The 18998-nt window shown below is 43.1% G+C and overlaps 2 protein-coding genes across 6 annotated transcripts in view; one reads left to right on the top strand and one right to left on the bottom strand.

Annotated features, from left to right (window-relative positions):
* Positions 1 to 2113: 2113 nt before the first annotated feature.
* LOC115051020 (probable thiopurine S-methyltransferase) lies at positions 2114 to 5316 on the bottom strand. Of its 5 annotated transcripts, none has more exons than XM_029514259.1 (9): positions 5241 to 5316; positions 4548 to 4673; positions 3946 to 4038; positions 3646 to 3778; positions 3258 to 3310; positions 3116 to 3190; positions 2788 to 2873; positions 2626 to 2670; positions 2114 to 2449 (listed from the first exon to the last, which is right to left on the bottom strand). In XM_029514259.1, exons 1-9 carry the CDS (start codon positions 5267 to 5269, stop codon positions 2322 to 2324), a joined length of 768 nt encoding a protein of 255 aa, XP_029370119.1. In that variant the 5' UTR covers positions 5270 to 5316; the 3' UTR covers positions 2114 to 2321. The 5 variants fall into 5 exon arrangements, with proteins under 5 accessions (XP_029370119.1, XP_029370117.1, XP_029370118.1 ...); XM_029514257.1 differs by having other exon boundaries at positions 4548 to 4706; positions 5241 to 5307; XM_029514258.1 differs by having other exon boundaries at positions 5155 to 5284.
* A 2143-nt stretch (positions 5317 to 7459) lies between these two features.
* The window catches only part of ext1c (exostoses (multiple) 1c), a 71636-nt gene continuing 60097 nt past the window's right edge, over positions 7460 to 18998 (top strand). The window contains exons 1-2 of the mRNA XM_029514106.1: positions 7460 to 7650; positions 16498 to 17926. Of these exons, the coding sequence (XP_029369966.1) occupies positions 16980 to 17926 (947 nt within the window). The 5' untranslated portion in view covers positions 7460 to 7650; positions 16498 to 16979. The remainder of the gene's footprint in view (positions 7651 to 16497; positions 17927 to 18998) is intronic.

Below are 18998 nucleotides of genomic sequence, written 5' to 3'. Positions count from 1 at the left end.
AAAAAATAGAATAACTTTTAATTAACTTTTAATAAGTTATAAAATTTTCTTTTGGATGAAGAGAAAAAACTATGTATTTGTAATATTTATTATAATAGTATATAAAAAAATAGTTATATATATAATAATTATAATACATTTCTGAAAGCACGGTACGTTGTAAGGTTCAGTTGAGGAGATCCTCTCAGGGGGGGCACAACGAGAGAAATTGGATACGAGTAACTGAGGAAGTCAGCAACTTCACTGGTCTAACTGTGATTGCTCAGGCATCAGAGAAGCAGGTTACCGTTTGAAGACATTTTTGCACAGAACAAAGGCTGTGGAATTCATTTTCCAGCACGTTACTTGGATTTTTAAGTGCAGCTCAGGCTTCAGTAACAGCTGAGGGTCGATGTGATGGATTTAGTGCCTGACTCCAGTGAGATGACAATAACGCATTGAAGCATGCATATGATTGAGATTCCTAGATTCTTAAAGTCTGATTAATATAAATGCTGTCCTTCTGAAATTTCTCTCAAATTTAAAAAATAAAACAACCAATTTGGCTAAATATATTTCACGGGCTTCCTCTGAGCCTCTGGAGAAAGCACTGCATATTTCTACCCTAGCATGAACCTGATCTTAAAAACGGTATGGCCAGTAATGAATCCCTGGTAACTTCACAGCCGAGTGAAAATATCGTAGAAGGAGCACTTCCTGTGCCTACAATCTGAAAACACATTCAGCCGTGATATGTGCTGATGTCCACAATCAGAGTGAGGCAGCCAAGGAGACGAGAGAAAGTAAAATTACAGACAAAGAGAGGTCACACACTCGAGTATATGCAGGAAAATAGACACCCCTCCGTTATTATTATGTGTAATTTCTTGCAGGGACTTGTGCTTTAAGAAACAAGATAGGTAAAGAAGAAGGGCAGCGAGGACTTCATTAACTTTCTCACTCCTGAAAACAGACAAAGGACGACACTGCCAGAGAGCATTGTCCTTTTCATTGTCAGGACAGGACCAAAGTGAGTTTGTGACACTCAGTGACTCCAACATGAGCAGAGCTGCAGTCTTTGGCGCCATCTATGGCTCAGTGCGCAGACCTGAACAGACCTGAGGACACACAAAGACCAGGCTCAAAAGTCTCAAAAGTTCAAGGAAGAACAACACATGAAGTTAGAAATGGAGGAGATCAGCAGTTTGTCCCCTCCGAATTTAAATGATACCTTCAAACTTATATACAAACACGGGCTTTAAAAGTTGTGTTTCGGAATCAGCCAAGCTGCAGGTGACAAACAAATCCTCCATCGGACTCAACGCTCAGGTTCAGAAATCCCATTTTAGATTTTAAGTGTAAAAATTTCAGGATTGTGGTTTGACAAAAAAAACCTCCAACGATTTCATATTTCAGTGTGGTTGGTTCCGTTTCCTCTCAATATCTCAGTATTTTAATTTATTTTATATATGCTTTTTTCAACCAATGAAGTTTCTATCTATAAACATGACGTTTCTCAGAAAACACAGTAAATTAAATCACTTCTATTGGGAGCTTTAAAATGGTAAATGGTAAATTTTCACTTACATCTGTGATTGGTGTTGACAATTTTAAAGCACATTTTAAAGCACATGCGACATTAGATTCTTTTGTTAAGATTCACAGGATGTTGTTGAGTTTTATAGCAGTTAATGATCATGACGAAGGGACAAATAGGCAATTTATTAAATGTTCCCAAAAGCCCAGTTTGTTTTTCACTAAATTATTTACCTTATGTTGGGTTTAAAGAAAAGAATATTTTTCATTGACCTGAACAACAAGGAACTAAAGCAAGGTCTAAATATGAAATAAGCTTAGATTTGTACCGTGAAAGTTTTTGTTTTTTTTTCCTGCATGAACAATTAAACATCCTGCTCTGATAAAGAACATATTGCTGCTCAATTTTGTTTGTGCTGAAGATTCTTAGAAAAATTAAAAAAAATATAGTTTGATAAATGCATCACAAAAGCTTGCAACTTTAATTATATTATATATATTTTATTTTTAAATAATTTTATATTTTCTGTAATACACAACCTCTCTCTGATATCCAACAAAAAAAAAAAAAAACTAAAACAACAACAGATATCTTGTTACAAAATTTTTTATTTTTCAAAATATTCCAAACATTATAGATTACATTACAAATCTTACATGATATGAGAATTCCTTTAATGTTTTATGACCATACATTTTCATTTTCCCTTCAAAACAGGACTGTACTGTATCAAGAAGATGTGTAAGCTGAATACCTTTGTCGGCAAAGAAAAAGGGCAAACATCAGCTTTTCTGAGCTCTGTGAACTACAAGACTGAAGTGCTCTTTAGAGTGATGAGGTATACATTTTCTGTCAGGTAGTCCAGCCCCCAGGCTCTCTGTCTTTCTGTCAGGGCATCCACCGACTGCAGCAGCTCGATATCACAACTGCTCCCTGAGGAGAAGAAATGAAACACACACGCACACAAAAAAAAGCACAATTTAGTTTTTGCCCGTATTGGCAAAAAAGTACTTTTCCAACAGCGTCACTTCATTTCAAATCTGCTCTCCATATTTTGGTTCGTTAATAAAAATAAACACAATCACATAATTGATCTTATCAGGACTCACCAAACAGGTTATGCACTTGCTCATCGGGCACAAAAAAGGGAGGACCTGCAAAACAAAATCCGTTAAGATAAACAGGTGATAAACAGAAGGAACGACTCCCTTTGCTTTAAAACCATATGTGTATTTGCCTTTGAGTCAAGTACACACAATATTGTCAGTTACCTTTATATAATTCAGGGTTGTAAAGCAAACTGTCCAAAAGGTATCTGCAGTCGTTGGCCATAAGAGAAGTGATGAGAGCAGCATACCTGTGGCAGTGAAATGACAAAATAACATCAGACTGGGTTAATGTCTATGCATAAATGATTATTTCTCTGAAAGTCAAATTATACATTTAAACAGTTGTTTTGAAGTACAGTTGATTTAATGTCAATGGGATTTGAAAAACAACGCCTCTGTTTCTATGCTGTACTGTCTTAAAAGAATAAATAAAAAATATATATATTTATTTATGCATAACACCTCTGAGGAGGATTCAGTCTCATCTTACTTTTTTCTGTCTCTAGGGTTGATGGCCACCAGAGATCCCCTGTCCCAAATTGCCCCGAACTGACCCTCGATGGAGCTGTGGAATTGAGTAAAAGGTCATTCTAAGTAAGCACACACCTGTTGTCTCAACAAAGGTTACCTACCTGGAGAAGTTGAACAGGTCACATTGATATAACGAGATATTTTTCTCTGAGCTCTGTGGAACAAATATAAAGTGGATTAAGAAACATGCCATACCAGTAATTCTGCATGCTGTTGTCTGAAAATTCAGATGTTCACTATGAATCTGGTTTCATGAAACGATCAGGGATTGAATGGTACCATTGAAACGTTTACAGGACATGAATTCTCAGTAAAACAATGAATCAAAAACTTGTGAAAATATTCTAAATGACACATTTATGGACAATTAAATTCCTTGTTCATAAAACATTAACGCAGCTTTAATTTTACTGTCTTATTGAATAAATACCATAGATGACATTCATGCAAAATAAAAATATGAAAAGCGGTTTGCTGCACTTCATCTACCTTGTAAACCTTTGCTCCGGGTATGGCAGGGACGGGCTCCTCACTGTAGGTCATGTTGTTTTCCTCAAAAAACTGTTTTATAGCCTTTTCAGATATTTCCACCCCAACCACTGAGTGGCCTTCGTCTGCTAGCCTGGTGTTCACACAGAAAAAAAGGGGAAGTTATTTCTGAGAAAAAGTTTACTTGTAGGCTGTCCATCGCATTTATAACAGGAACTGGTATTTATTTAGCAATAACAATGACTGAAAATGAACAACACCTGATATGATCCTTATTGGATATCACACAAACTTCCATACCACTTCATATCTACTGCTTTCCCACAGAGAGGGAAGAAGAAGCGCACTGCTGTCCGTCCTGCAAGAACTTTTTCAATGTTGGTCTCCAGCATCCTGTTGAAAAAGAACATAGCATGCTTTGGTCAAGATGTAATACGGCTGGTGTTGGGCTGGTTACTTACACAAAACCGCTAACTTGTGTAAAGAGAGCCATGTAAAAAAGTTCAATTTGTATCATAATGTGTAATCTAACTTTGTTTTTAGCTAAAATGGATTTGATAAAATGTAATAATAACAAAAGCATCATCATCAAAGTCACAGTATTGTTAAAAATGTAACCATTTTAAACATCCCAGTAAAATAACACTGACTCACGTATTCTTAACGATTTGTTCCATTTAAATCCAACATGCAAACAGAGTGAGCCTCGGGGTGCAGCGTGTGAGTGACAGACTTGATTTGCCTTTTAAATCAGTGATTTATTTAGTGTATTTATTTAGTGCTGACCAGAGTTCATCCATAGCTGATGTAATCATGTTAAATTACAAATGCATCTTGATGTCTTTTTACTCCTCCAAGGAAGTTTGGATGAAAGGTTTTTTTGTTTGTTTGTTTTTTCTTACTTGTGTACTTGAGGCTGATGGAAACCAATTCTGTCCTCCTGCCAGCGTTCCTCCCATTCGCCGAGTGCCATGACCCGACCTGCCTGCGGTGCCAGCATGCTGTTTACGTCTTCTTGACCCCAACAACTGCAGAACGATAACAAAAGGAGCAGGATCAACCTGGAGAAGACGGGTGAGAACGCACGACACGTGTTGTCACCCAACACTGGAACAGCCGCGCAGCACATACATGTGGGAAATAAAAGAAGCCGGAGCTTTAAACTAGTTTGAAGGGAACAGTTTTGAGGGTTAACACAGTCCACCCCAAGTGTGTCTGATTTCACTGGTTAGATCATTACAAAACTGGCTACAGAAGCCAGAACAAACACAAGTGAGGTCAAAGGTCATGCACATCCATACAGAGTGAATGTTACAAAACCCACGGATGAACTAACTGATCCAGCTTCTTGAAATGACACAGTCACGTGATTAAGAAAACTCAGACTTCAGGTATGCAGCTTGCATAACGTGAGCCATTCTTCTTGTTGAATAAATGAGTTACTGCTTTAAGGGCACAGAGAACAGAGGTCCGTGAAAGTAACCGGTTTGGACGAAGAGCCATGCTTACCTGGAAGCAGCCTGGAATAAAACCAACCTCACCCCTAAAAGAAAACATGACGCCCACATGTTTGTGAATTCAAAGCAGCAAAGCACCTTTTCTGTTTGATCAGCAGCAGCTTCATGCAGCCGTCTCAGCAATGTCCTCAGGAAGCCTGGAAACTTCCGGTGTGGGAGGAGCTTAATGTTGCGTTCAGGGTATGTTAAAGATATGGGAAATCCCACAATAGCCTCTTTTTTTTTTATTATTTGTTTTAGAAAGCTTCTGAGCTAAGAAAGTATTATATAAAAGGGAAATCGTTTGTTTTTTTCCTCCCAACTGTTTTTATGTCATGAATTCAGACCAAATAGCAAAAAATCACAGTTTTCCACAATACAAGCTAACAGTACCACATACTCAGCCATGAAAATTATCATAAAGTTGAATCAACTGAATGTGTACTGATTTGCTGAGGCAGCCGATCACCATGTTTTTCTCCTGCTTATTTAGTTCGTACTGTATTTGTTCTGCTTCATTTCATCATTTCATATTGGTCATATTAAGTCCATCCGCAAGCGGCTACAAATTTATGCATTTTTTTTTATGTGATTATATCTTTGCCCCCTTTTGTTGGATCACTGGGTGTACAAAATGAAATTGAAAAACAACACAACAACAATGAAAACACAAAATATTCCACTAAGGCTAACTAACCACTGCCCTTTATGTATGTGTTGCTCTGTGCAGACTAGCAATGGTCCATGAAGGGTCCCTTGAGGATTGCCCATGCAAAATTATAAGGCTTATTAATTTTATGCTCTGTAGAACTGGGTATAGTCTTTTCTACTTGGCTGCTGTTCCCAAACAACAGCATCACAGACTCTCGATGCAGTAATTAAATTTACTTGCTTCCAACTATCGAGGTACATCTTTTCCTAATGGTCCTGTGATTGCGATTCCAATTAAAATCCTGTTAGGATAATGAATAGATTAACTTACACGAGAATCTAGATGTAGAATAATCATATTCATTCATCTGATATGATGTAACTGAGACAAAACTTGGAGCCTCACGGCTCATTTGTGACCTTCACGAGTGTTTTTCCAAAGAGACACCTTAACTCAAGGGTCACCTGCTACATTTCATTCTTTCTTCGGCTCTCAGCTGCACCCCTGAAGTGCATGAAGAGTGGTATCTTTATTAATGAACTAATTGATTATCTGATCCACAGATCACGAGTCGTGATTAATTAGACACTTTTTGGTTCCAGCCTCATGCCAAGCTGCTACTTAAATACAGCTGCTGCTCTTATTACCAGTACTATTTGACTACTACTAATAATGATAACAAAAACAACATCACGAGGGTTCAATAGGATTTATTTGCGAATTTATTCCCCAACAATCGTGACATTCTGATTTTCAGTGCAGCCTTTTTCTTTTGGCTGCGACCACATCCAGACTGTGACAGCTGTCACTAATCCTGAGAAAGCCTGTGCTCTCGGTTTGTTCAGTGATTAGTCTCCCCCTTGCTCGGGCCTCAGCTCAGAGTCAGGAAGCAGACCCAGCCTGGAGGAGGACGTGACCTGCTCCGGACGCAGGGCGGCGCAAGAGACTCAGAAATGCCGGCTGCAGTGTGGGAACAACGTGCCGTCACCTCGGCCCCTGTTCCCCGTGATATTACCACACTGGGCCTTGTTAAATGTGGCTGTTAGAGAAGCACGTCGCATTTGGAAGATATAAAGTAGTGTATGTATCAATGAAACCGTTGCTGCTGGCTGTGTGGGTGCAGCAAGCCTTTGCACTCCTCGAAGAAGCTCATTAGTTCGGTGCAATTATCTTTACAGCTGGTAGGCCGGTAATAATGCTATTAAAGCACTGCTCGTCTGTGGGGACAGCCCTTACCTCGTAGAATTAAATGCTGAGACAATAATAATTCTCCCAGACGCCCACCATCACCACCTGATGGGGGCCCAGCGTGCTCAAGTGTATGAATTTGAAACCGCACTTTCCACACACACACACACACACAAAAAAAGGTGTCATAATTGTTATCTTCGGCAACAATAGACAAAAAGAAGCAGAGGAGCCCGGAGAGACGTGACGCTCCTCCACGTCGGTTCGATGCCTGTGCGTAATTCGGTGTTCCCGGAGCGCTCCAGTGGCGCAGGGGTCGCATCCAGATGTGTGTGTGTGTGTGTGTGTGTGTGTGTGTGTGTTAGTGTTTTTCTGTACTTGAGCGACTAAGACGTCGAGGAGCCTGTGAACCAATCACAACCGCCCGGGGGCGGGTCGTGTGTGTGTGTGTGTGTATGTGTGCGTGCGTGTGTGTGTGTGTGTGTGTGTGTGGACGGTTGTGAGATATGGGAAGGGAGAAAAAAAAATGGACACTTTAACACGCACTCTCATCATTCATAAGCCGACGGGGGGACCTGCGCCTTTGCACGCCGAATTGATTCGCAAATGCCCGGCCGTGGCGTGAAAAGGAAAATTACCGGAGAGGGGAAGAGCGCGGTTCGCCAGCCGGTAAGAGCGAGCTCTCCGTCCGGGGGAGAAGTCGGAGCGCAGCGGGGATCGTGGTGGCTGATTCCTGCTGTCTGTGTTTTAGACATTGTAGATGGATACTGTTTTCGGCCGAGATCACAGCTCGTGATTCGGCGCGTAGAGGAGTGAGGGAATTGGGGGGCTGCTTCCCGTTTTGTCTCATGTGGATCTTATTCTCTGCTGGAATAGACAGCCAACCTCCGCTGCAAGCTCCTGCTCTCCCAAATACATCGAAACGCTTCATTGTTAGCCGACATCCACCTGAGGCACTGTTTAAAAAAAAAAAAACAACTGTGGATGTTTTGGGTTAAAGTGTGTTTTCCTGCTGTGTTGTGTGTGTGTGTGTCAGTGTTTGTCACTCACGCTGCTTTTTACCATTTCTTAGATGGGAATAACGAGTGTTACTCCCGATCAGAAGCAGGAGATTTTAAAGGTTTGTGCAGATGAAACAGCGGGGGCACTTTAATTCACTGTCACTGCCTGCTTCAGAGGATCCAGGTGGCTGCTGGTGGTGGTGATGATGATGATGATGATGATGTGTGGTCCATGGTGCTCTGACTGAGAAAGGTGCTGGTGTGTGTGTGTGTATGTGTGTGTTTTGGGGGGGTTGGACAGTCTTCAGAACAAGATGAAGTCCTTTTGGCTCCCATTGGACAGAGAGGCTGCAGGAGTGAATATTCCTCTGCCACCATCCGAGAACCGAGAACGTTAAATAATGTTCGAAGTAGCTGCCTCAGCTGTCAGCCTGTTTTTGTCTGCAAAACAGCAGCCAGCGTGGTCCAAATCAGAATCTCAAAAAACTTCAGACTCTGAAGTCTTAGCATATTTTTTCCCAGATTTTTATTTGCTCAGCAGCCCCAAGCTTTAGGCTGCTGATGAAGACAGTGACAGTGTGTGAGCCAGTAGGAGAATCAAACTGGCACCATCTCCTCTTCGGTCAATTCTGAATGAATTCAGTCATTCTGAATTAGTTGTTCCTCGAGAGCTGAAGGGAATCTCCCGTTACTCGAAAGCTACTTTGGAACAACACCTTGGTTTAAAAAAATAAACCAACCAAAGAGTTTCTCTCTGTAAATGCAGTGCACAATAGCAACAAAACAAAACAACACAGCTCTGTTCTGGGTTCTTTCTGTTTTGGATGGAGCCATTTATTCGAAGGAAGAACAACAAATGGCTGAGAAAAGAGATGAAAATCACCTGCTTTTATAATCCTCCTCCTGACCGCTCCACGTCTTAATGAATCCCAAAGAAACAAACAAGACTGCCAGAGTTCTTTGCAGCCATTGATTACAAATATCTTGTTATTTGTGCATGAGGAAAAAAAATAAAAAAAGATGGTGACATTATTGATCCCCAAACGAAGTGCCCTTTTTTTATCCTGGATGCGCAGAAAAAGGCTGGATTGGGGAAGGGGGATCCTGACGGCAAGCTGTGCGTGGATTTCGTCTGATTTACCAAATAAATGCATTCTAATGGCAACCCCTTCATATTAATGGGATTTTCCATTCATGACGGTTCTGCAATGCCCTCCGTGGTGATTAAGAGAAGCACAAATATCGTCTTGTTGAAGCGCTGGCCAAGACAGACAATGTTTCGATTCCAGGAGTGTTTGGCATTAAGAGAGCTGCATAATCACGGCATTCATCAGAGGGGTTGAGAATATCAGTGTGCAGCTTTTAGAAGCCATTAACCCTGATGGGTCACTGTGTGTGGTGTTAATGTATTCTCGTGCACTTTCCACTGCACTTTTGCATAAACAAAGTAGTTAATCTGCATGAGAGAAGAGTAAATAAGTGATAATAGAAATGAAACTATGCGTTGGTAACACATTGTAGTTCAATATTATTGTTATGAATAATAAATTGACGAGTGGAAGCAGTAAAAGATTATTTTGTTAGAACACTCTCTGGATGGCAGGGACGTTCCACTAATTGAACCACGTCTGGAATGGGCGTCTTCTCCCCCTCCCCTCTCAGGGTCAGATCGCCCATCTTCGGCCTGTTGTCAAGGTCAGATTGTTTACAGGCCAATCTGATGAGTTCTGCAATATGCCCGCCTCCAGACCAACGCCGCAGAGATAAGACGAGTTGCAGGCAGGATGCACCGAGAGCAGGACCAGTTTGAAAGGCTGCACGCTGTTTCTGCAGTGTGTCAGGTGCACAGCCCCCCCCCCCCACAGAACACAGAGTCTTGTAATTACAATATCAGAGCCCTCGCTAGGCTTTCCTTCTCCACATCCTCAGAGGGATGTGTCCATCTCAGCGAGGGTCTTCTTGGTCGGGTTGATGGAGCCTGATGTACAGATTTTCTGTCCATATGACTGCAAACAATGCTGCCAAATTCAGGAGGCGAGCTTGAACCTCCTAATAATTGTTCCTACCCGTCTTGTTCGTTCTGTTAATTAGCCCTTGTGGTGTTGGAGTGCAGCATATTGTTGAGACATAATTAATCAACCCGGCTTGTAATTATGCTGGTTTTGGAATGTGAGCGCAGTTGGGAGGCTGGTTGCGTTGCAGGGCATGCAGGCTGAGGTAAACATCTTATTAACCGTGTCAGAGCCCCCATTGCCCGTGCAAAACAAGTATGGCGTTGTTAAGGTGGAGCAGAACGTGTTGTTATCCATATTATGAAAATGGCCTCATAAAAAAACTGGCGCTTGATTAAAGTTTATGGCCACCATGGTTCCACGGTGGTCCAGCTAATGGGAATTAAAAAAATAAATAAATAGTAAAAAGCCTCCAGTAACTGCATGGAGACAGGGAGACAGATCGTTTGTTATACAGTAATTTGTCCTGCACAGACAAACTATGCATATTTTCCCTGGTTGTGTGTCCGCTTATATATGCATATGGACTGTGTGGGAGTTGGAGTGCCTCAGTTTCAAAGGGCAACTAGTAGGTGAGGGCAGAAAATAGAGCATGGATCACATCCCAGCGGTGAGCTTTAAATGCAGGTCTGTCAGGGGAGACAGCCGCTATTTCTTTATTTCTTTTATTTTCTTTCTTTTTTTTAACTTAACCACACCAGGATTTCTATGGTTTGCCACGAGCAGACAAATCTCACACACTCCTGCTCGGAGTTCTAGATAGCCAGGAAGTGATGGAATTGCAATGCAGCTATTATGCAGGCATCCGCCACTCTTGCCAATAAAAACACACTTACTTAATGGCCACATACACAAATTCCTCTGTCCCTGCAGTAACTATCAACCAAGGAACATACACAACAAACACTGCGTACTGTATGGAACCTTCTGCTACTTACTATCTCCAAATTATTACTTTCTGCTTGTCATTGAGATCATTTCATCTTCAGACCCTTAAATAATGTGTAATTATATAAAAATTTTTAGATTTACACGAACACCTGAATGTATGAATACCTGAATACTGATGCTATTTGTATATATTAAATTTCATTTGCTGGATTCAGGTTACACAAACGCACACAAGTGATTCACAGGAAACAATGTGTGCATGCAATGTAGCATGATTTCATCTTATGTTTCTACTTTTCATGAGAATGAATGAAGCTAAAACGGACCAACAACATTTCCTGCTACTCGCTCCACATTAAACGCGGGGTGACTTTTATTGTGAAGAAACCACACACCGTGGTGTGTTTATCACTGCGGCGGGTTGCTGCCACGGTGGCTCATCAAATATGCAGCTGCAAAACAACAGTCTCGACTGCAGACGGGTTTTAATTTTTACGAAGGAGTTATGCAACGAGAAAGCAGCAGCCTCAGTGAGTTGTTGATGAGGTCGTACCACAGAGTTACACCCAAACTCCTTCAGGTTTGCGGGTCCGTTTAGATTGTGTGGAAAACTACTCACACTGTGCGCTGCATGAAATCAGATTGCAGTTGGTCATGGTATGATGGGAAAGGCAGATTATTGACTGATTTATTTATTAAGTGAGTTTGTTTGGCTGCACTGAAACAGATACACCCTCCTGGTTTATTTCTGATTGGACTCTGTGTAACCACAGCAACCACAGAGGTTCAAGTATAAATTATCCCATGATATAATAATCCGGGAAGGAATAATAACTCCTCAGACCGCCCTAGATTCACTGACATACACAACGGGAAGATGTAGACATCGCCTCATTTCAAGAGATCGCAGCGGGGCTATCTTTTGGTACCTGGTCACACTGTCGCATCGCCCAGGCCTGAAATAACAGAGCCTGGGATTTAATTTTAGCTCGGCTGAACCTTTCACCTCGCCACAAAGATTTGTGTTTTCTTCAGAACACTTCATTTGTCGCCAGCTTTAGGCCAGCAAAAACACACATGCCAGATGTGTGCTTAAGTATAGTTTAGACAGGAGCTTGCGCACACTCAAACACACAACGGCAGAAGAAGAAGAAGGAAACACTGAAAGGCCTGCTTGGCATTTGTACGGTGCAATCATCCAGGATTTGTGTCAGAGTTTCGCAGGGCTCCATCATTCAGGTCGGCTGTCTTTACGAGCTAACCATGTCATTTGGGAAGGAATGGAGTTTTTTTTTTTTTTTTTTTTTTTACGAGGCATTCGTTCCAGCAGTTGTCGATTTACAATTTTCTCTGTATCCTTACCCAAATCATTTCAGACTTCATAATGCCGCTGCTGCCGCTGCTTCTCTTAACGCTGCTGATGGGTGTTCTACCTGGGGAATGAGTGGATTTCATTTTTTGAGTATTTGCCATGGCACTCGCACTCAGCACTTCTGTTATACAGCCAGGCAAAACATTGAACGAATAAGGGGGAAAGTCAATCCATCCCTGACAGAGAGAAATCCCTTTAGAAGCAGTATCCCATTTGGTGGGGTGGGGGGGGGGAACAAAACAAAAACTGACAAAAGCTAAATTTCCCACAGAAGGCCATCATCAGTTACATCCATTTTAGAGCATGTCGGTTTTCATTTTCTGTCAAAGCCTGCATAACCAAAGTTGTAAACACAATTCAAGGGAGCAAGATGGGATGACAAATTTCAATTCCATTTCCTTGAATGACTTAATAGTGTAGCTCTGTGAAAACCCGCAGCAGGTAGAGAAAGCAGAGGGAAGCCCCAAAGCTTTCAGAGAAGAAGCGCTTTAGGACAGGAAGTGTATGGATTGAATTCGGCTGGCATACATGAAATATCAATCATTAAGCCCTGCTCTCCCTTGTCAGTCTTTCCTTCCGCACATCTTTTACGTCCTCCGGCCTCACCTTTTATTCATCATGTTGTTCTCCTTGTAAGTATTGACCTTCTCACGTCCTGAGGATCGATTGTATTCAGCAATAATTCAAACTTCAAATTCCACTCAGTGAAGACGTTCAGCCCTCCAAAGTTGTAATAACATTTGAGTCCTGGTTCCTTTGGTGGCTCTTGTTGTTACTGGCAGTGTCAGCAAGTGTGATTTAATACTCTCATATTTTTTCAGATAACATCAGAGCCTAACAAAGTTAAGCTCTTTCCATGAAAACAGTCGATAATATCTGGGCCTGATCTGATTTTTGCATGCAGTAGTCGAGTGCTAGTTATCTTGCTGAGAAGTATGAGAAGTGCAGGTAAAAAGCAAAAATGTAAACAGAAATGAAAATGCTGAAAATTTCCATTGAGCGTTTTTGTAAGAAGTTCAGTTTTCTTCCTTTAAAAATGCAGAAGTCAGCGAGGTGGGGTGAGACAGCCAAACAACTCCTTCTCTACTAAGAAGGTGCTGCACATTATCCAGAAAAGCCAGTTTGTCCTGATCTGATGATACAAGATCCAACTGCTGCTTTTTATTAGCTGATTTTATTATACTTTTTTCCCCCTCTGTGCAGTGTTGACACTTCTTTTTCTTTGCAGTGTTGACATAATTGCTTGTACAGTACACTCTGAGTGAACCTTCCTATAGGTTTCTTTGCACTCAAGGCGAGCAAATGATCAAAGAATTGTTGGCCTTGGTGACTGTATTTCCTCATGTCTGTGATTAAGTGTTCTGTTCCCCTTGCTTACCCCCCCCCCCCATCCCCCAACACAACCCAACCCTCGGAGGATGAAGCAAGAATAATTGAAAAATGAAAACACTGCAAAAGTGGTATTGTTTGAAAGTGGCACACAGTCAGATATGGTTGGGACGGCAAAAGGAGGAGAGGAGATGAGAAAATGGAAAGTAGGAATGATGGCAGTCGAGACAAGTGGGAATTAAGTGTAGAAGGCCTAGATAGGGAAACAAATGAGAAGAGATGCCCTCACCTTTCCTTGAACCCTCTCTCTTCAGGCTCCTCTGCTCAATGAGCCTTGTGGCTCTTTTCCAGTGCGAGCCACCCAACCATAATGATCCATCATTGATCCATGACAGAGGGACTTCTCTCTCTACTTAAACCCACTTTTCGCATGTATCTGTGCACCCATGGGCGAGTGTTTTCTCGCTGAATTGCAGCTTCAGGGATGTTGTCGGGCCCGGTCAGGTCCAGGCATGCCCACAGGTTTCACCGGCTTAACTTTGGCTCTTCCCGTTAATGGCCGCAGACCTTCATTGTACATTCATTGTGTATCCTACCCACAAAAGAAGCAAAGAAGGAAACCTAGAAAACCTCACTGCCTCACAGATATTCTCATTCCCGAGCTTTGACTGATGGTATTTGTTAAGTTACATGAACTGAAGCGTGCCAAAGGAAGGTTGTTTTTAATGATACTGTCTTATTGAGAAATGGCATTTTAAGAATGGAAACCCTTCCTGTTGTGTAAGACAAAGACCTCACTGCATTTAAATTAACGTAAATATCCTTCGTAAATCTTTACTTGGCAAAGCAACTGCAGGGAGGGGGGACAAAAGCAACGGTGTCCCTACGCGAAATTACTTGGTATTAGATTTGATAAGGCGACGGAATAAATTTCTTCACACCCATCAGCATTACCATCATCGTAATGATGCCCTCCATCACTTTTCCATTACACCTTCCTGCCATCACTATCAACTATCCCCAAAACCACAAATCACAAGGATAGTGCTGGTACACATCTCTCAGCGGAGTGTATCCAGAAGAAGATTGAAGTGTAATTGTATGCGTTGGTGGCACGGGATATAAAGTTGGAAAAAAAATAAATAAATAAAGAAAGAAAGGAAAATCAATGCCTTAACTAAAGGAGCAAGTGAATTATTGATGAGGAGTATGCAATGGGATCCCAGGTGTCTATTTCTGGCCCGCCACGGATTGTTTGCCGCTCGTCGTTCAGAGAAGACGAAACCGTGGCCAAAAAAACAAAAAAACACCCACCCACAAACGTCTCTACAGGCAGATCGGCCCGGCCTAAATTAACTGGTGCAGTGTGGGAGACGTGACAGCGGCGCAGTTTAACTCCATTTAAATCAAGATTGCCGGTCTGCTGCACTGTCAAGGAATACCACTGTCACAAAAAATCATCTGACAAGCAGATGGCATTCAGCTAACAGCGCTACTTCTATCCACGTTGTGCTGTCGAGTCTGAAATGTGTAGTGTAGTGTGTTTATTTTGAACTCGTTACGTTAGAAAAGAGACGGAAACAGCACGCCTTGTGTTCACATCTCTGCGTCTTTAAACATGTATAGATTGAGAAAATTGTCAAAAACTATCCTACAGCAGACATACATGATCATGCGCAGAGCAGTTTGGTTCATGCATGAATCATTTCCCTCTACCCGTTTCGAGGTGGAGAAATCAGAGGGTGCATTGTTTATCCACGACACCCTTGTGCTGTTTGCTTTAATAGCGAGCGGAGGAGGCAGGCATCACTTCTGCTTGGCTGGAGAAGAGGCAGGAATGAGGAATGTGAATGAGAGGTAGAGAGAGAGAGAGCGGCCAGGTGAGACCTGAAAGCTGCCTTTGTGTGGCAGCTGGCAGTAAGAACACTGCCCTTCAGTGTGAGGTGTCTTACACACACACACACACACACACACAAGTACACTGTACATATATGGGTGTCATGGGGTGATGTTTGGCAAAAACACGAGGCTGAAAAACCGTTGCAATTTTGTGAATGTAACAGAAAAAGCCCTTCAGCTCGTCTCCTCAAGGTGAACAAACGTTTCACTGCCCTTCAGCGGGAGGTGTTTTCCCGCCACACACACTGTAACTGTACATATGCGGGGTGTCATGGGGTGATGTTTGGCTGAAGCACGAGGCTGAAAAAACGTTGCAGTGAAATGAACGGAAGACAAAAAGCCCTTCAACTCGTCTCCTCAAGGTGAAGAAACGTTTTGGAGCCATAATATGACTGTGTTTTCCTTCCGCCTTTCCAAATCTCCGTTTCAGATGCTAAACCTTCTCTGATTTTCTCCTCCGCTGCACTTCAACTGTATCTGGCTCCATTCAACTGGAGCTTGAAGTGCATGATAATATCTCGTCCCGTCTGCTGGTTTAACTTGCTGTCCTGAAGGGCTACTGCAGAAGTCTGAGCACATCCCAGCGCATATGGCCAGGTTTATGTCCATCTTACTCACAGGAATGTGGGGCAAAGACAGAGGACTAGGTAGACTTCATGAAGCGGTGGTTTTGATTTGTGGCTACTCAGGGCAGGATAACTCTCAGAGAGGGTGCAGATTTGTACTTTTCTCAATTTTCTCTTTATGAGCTAAGGCTGAAGAGAGATTTTTGTTGGTTTGAAATTCTGTGCTGCCAGTGAAACATTACCCAGCTGTGCTGCTTTATCGCCATTTAATTATATTTGTGTTTTTCTGTCTGAAATGTGATTGAGGTTGCAGATTAAATATGTCTTCCCAAAATGAAAGTTTATACCCATCGGGGCAAGCGGAAGTGTTACTTAAAGCATGTTCAATTGCAGAGTCAATGTGGCGGTGTACTGATCTGTTTTCTTGTTTGTTTGCTTCCATCCAGGAGGGGCCCTGCAGACAGCAGTCGCGCCAGGCACCATGAGGCAGCAAGCTTGGCCTGAGAGTGCAGAGAAATCACCCTTCATCACTCTCAGCCAGGCTGCGCAGCGGCAGCAATGCACACAACAGGAGCAGCAGCAGCAGCAGCAGCACTCGCCACAGAAGAGACGGGCTAATACACACATCTGAGAGTGCAGCAGAGATCCAATGGGGAAGGCAGAAAGAGACTGAGAGAGGGGAGTCAGTAACTCAGATCGCATTATTCTACATGGCGAAGTGGCCTGGGCCACACTCAGAGGCAGCGATGTCCTTGTTAACACATTGTCCTCCATTAGAAGCTCCCTGTTAGAGGTCACAAGTCAGACCCCCCCACCACCACCCTCCCCACCCCTGTGAGGCCGCAGAGCTGAGGGGCACAGGAAAAGACAAACAGAGGACAATAGCGAGAGACAGAGCGGGGGAAAAAATAGACTGCGATAGGCCCCCATGCAGGCGCGTAAGAAGTATGTTCTGCTGGGCTTGTGTGCGTGCTGCTGGCTGGTCCTCTTTTACTGGGGCGGAGGAGTCCAGCTACGTCTGCTCCGGCTGCTGACGCGCCATCGGGCCGAGGTGGTGCGCCCCTGGCCCAACTGGACAGACCGGGCCTTCCTGCCCCGCTATGCCCACCTGGACGAGCTCCAGACAGACCCAGGGACGGCCGAGTCACCTCGCCAGCGGCGACAGGCGTGGTCGGCCATTTATAAGGACAGCCGCTGCCGCATGGAGACCTGTTTTGACTTCTCACGGTGTCGCCGCAGAGGAAGGGAAGGGTTCAGGGTGTATATATATCCGTCAGAGAAAAACGATCACGTGTCAGAGAGCTACAGGAAGATTCTGACGTCTATAGGTGAGTCACGGTACTACACGTCAGACCCCCGTGAAGCATGTCTGTTCGTGCTCGGGATAGACACCTTAGACCGCGACCAGCTATCAGGACAGTTTGTTCCCAACGTGGACGAACGCATTCGTGGTTACCCGCTTTGGAACGACGGGAGGAACCACCTGATCTTCAACCTGTACTCAGGCACCTGGCCGAACTACACAGAGGACCTGGGCTTTAACATTGGCCAGGCCATTTTAGCCAAAGCCAGCCTCAACACGGAGCATTTCAGGCCGGGCTTCGACGTCTCCATCCCGCTGTTCTCCAAGGATCACCCGCAGAAGGGCGGAGAGCAGGGCTGGCTGGTGAGGAACACCATCCCGCCGCGGAGGAAGTACCTGCTGATGTTCAAAGGGAAGCGTTACCTGACGGGCATCGGCTCTGACACCAGAAACGCGCTCCATCACATCCACAACGGCAAGGACATCGTGTCGCTGACGACGTGCCGCCACGGGAAGGACTGGGAGAAGCACAAAGACTCTCGCTGTGACCATGACAACATGGAATACGAGAGGTAAGACAGAGGTCACGTGGCCTGCGAGGAGGGCAGTAATGAGGCAATGTTAAAATGAGAAACATGGTGTGTGAGTCAGGGATTTATGGGAAGCACAATGTTGAGTGCGGTTTTTTTGGGGAACATGCGGTGGTGGTGCCATGTTCGGCCTCTTCTTGGGACTTTACAAGCTGTTTCTTTGCTCTTTTAAATTTCAGACTTTTTGTAAGTTGAGGGAGCCGGGGGCTTCGGTTTTCCACTGGTTATTTTTGTCTCTTTCGTGGCTGAGCAGTTTTTGACTGTTCAAGTTTGGAGTGTTTTGCAGTTGCTTTTTCAGATCAAAGCATTGGACTCTGGAAATGTTTGATTCGGCCCTTTCTCACCAGCAGTTCTCTTATTGTTGTGTTAGCGTTATTAAAAGTGCAGTTAATCAGTGGTTGTAATGTAATGTAATGCCTGTTGTCGTGCTGCGGGGAATAAGCCTGCCATTTCCACTTTACTTAATATTTATACGGATTAGATGGTGGGTGGGTGGGATAAAAGACGGTGGGAAATGAGATTCCAGCAATGCTGAGTCTGAGATTTATTGTTAAAGCCTATTAATTTCAACATCAGACCTTTGCCATGGTTTGAAAACAATTCAAAGACGCACAATACAATAGGATATATGTTTCTGCTTTCCACTGGGCACAAAGTGGTTTTCAAAAATGTAAGCACCATTTTTCAGTTAATAATGAAAAGCCAAAAAAGAAGAACACTTCCTCAGCCAAATACATACTGTAGCAGCTGCTTGGTAAACAAGTCCCATCCCCTGAATACTTTCCGTAGCCTCCCATTAGCTTATTAAAGCTCAGACAGAGATTTTGACTTTAAAAACAGATGGAAATACATTCATCGACTCAAAACAAACAAAGTGGCATATTTTTGCTCATTAAAAGTATTACTTCTTACAATTATTACCCTCTGGGAATTCATCTTTGAGGTGAAACCTGATTTTGTGGGTTTAACCATAATGTAATACTTTATTAAATATTCATTGGAAAAGAGCCTCAGTGTACACTCAAACACTTCAAATGTGTTGGCCTTAGCAATT

The sequence above is a fragment of the Echeneis naucrates genome, chromosome 11, assembly GCF_900963305.1.
Source record: "Echeneis naucrates chromosome 11, fEcheNa1.1, whole genome shotgun sequence".
Lineage (NCBI taxonomy): Eukaryota > Metazoa > Chordata > Actinopteri > Carangiformes > Echeneidae > Echeneis > Echeneis naucrates.
This window is presented reverse-complemented; position numbering and strand designations above follow the sequence as displayed.

Excerpts from the sequence above, each read along its gene's own strand:
- LOC115051020 (XM_029514256.1), bottom strand. The coding sequence starts at position 5,213 with ATGTGGGCGTCATGTTTTCTTTTAGGGGTGAGGTTGGTTTTATTCCAG. Across the intron at positions 4,039-4,547 it reads CATCAGCCTCAAGTACACAA|GATGCTGGAGACCAACATTG; the intron begins GTAAGAAAAAAC and ends CTTTTTCAACAG. Across the intron at positions 2,874-3,115 it reads AACCCTAGAGACAGAAAAAA|GTATGCTGCTCTCATCACTT; the intron begins GTAAGATGAGAC and ends TCACTGCCACAG.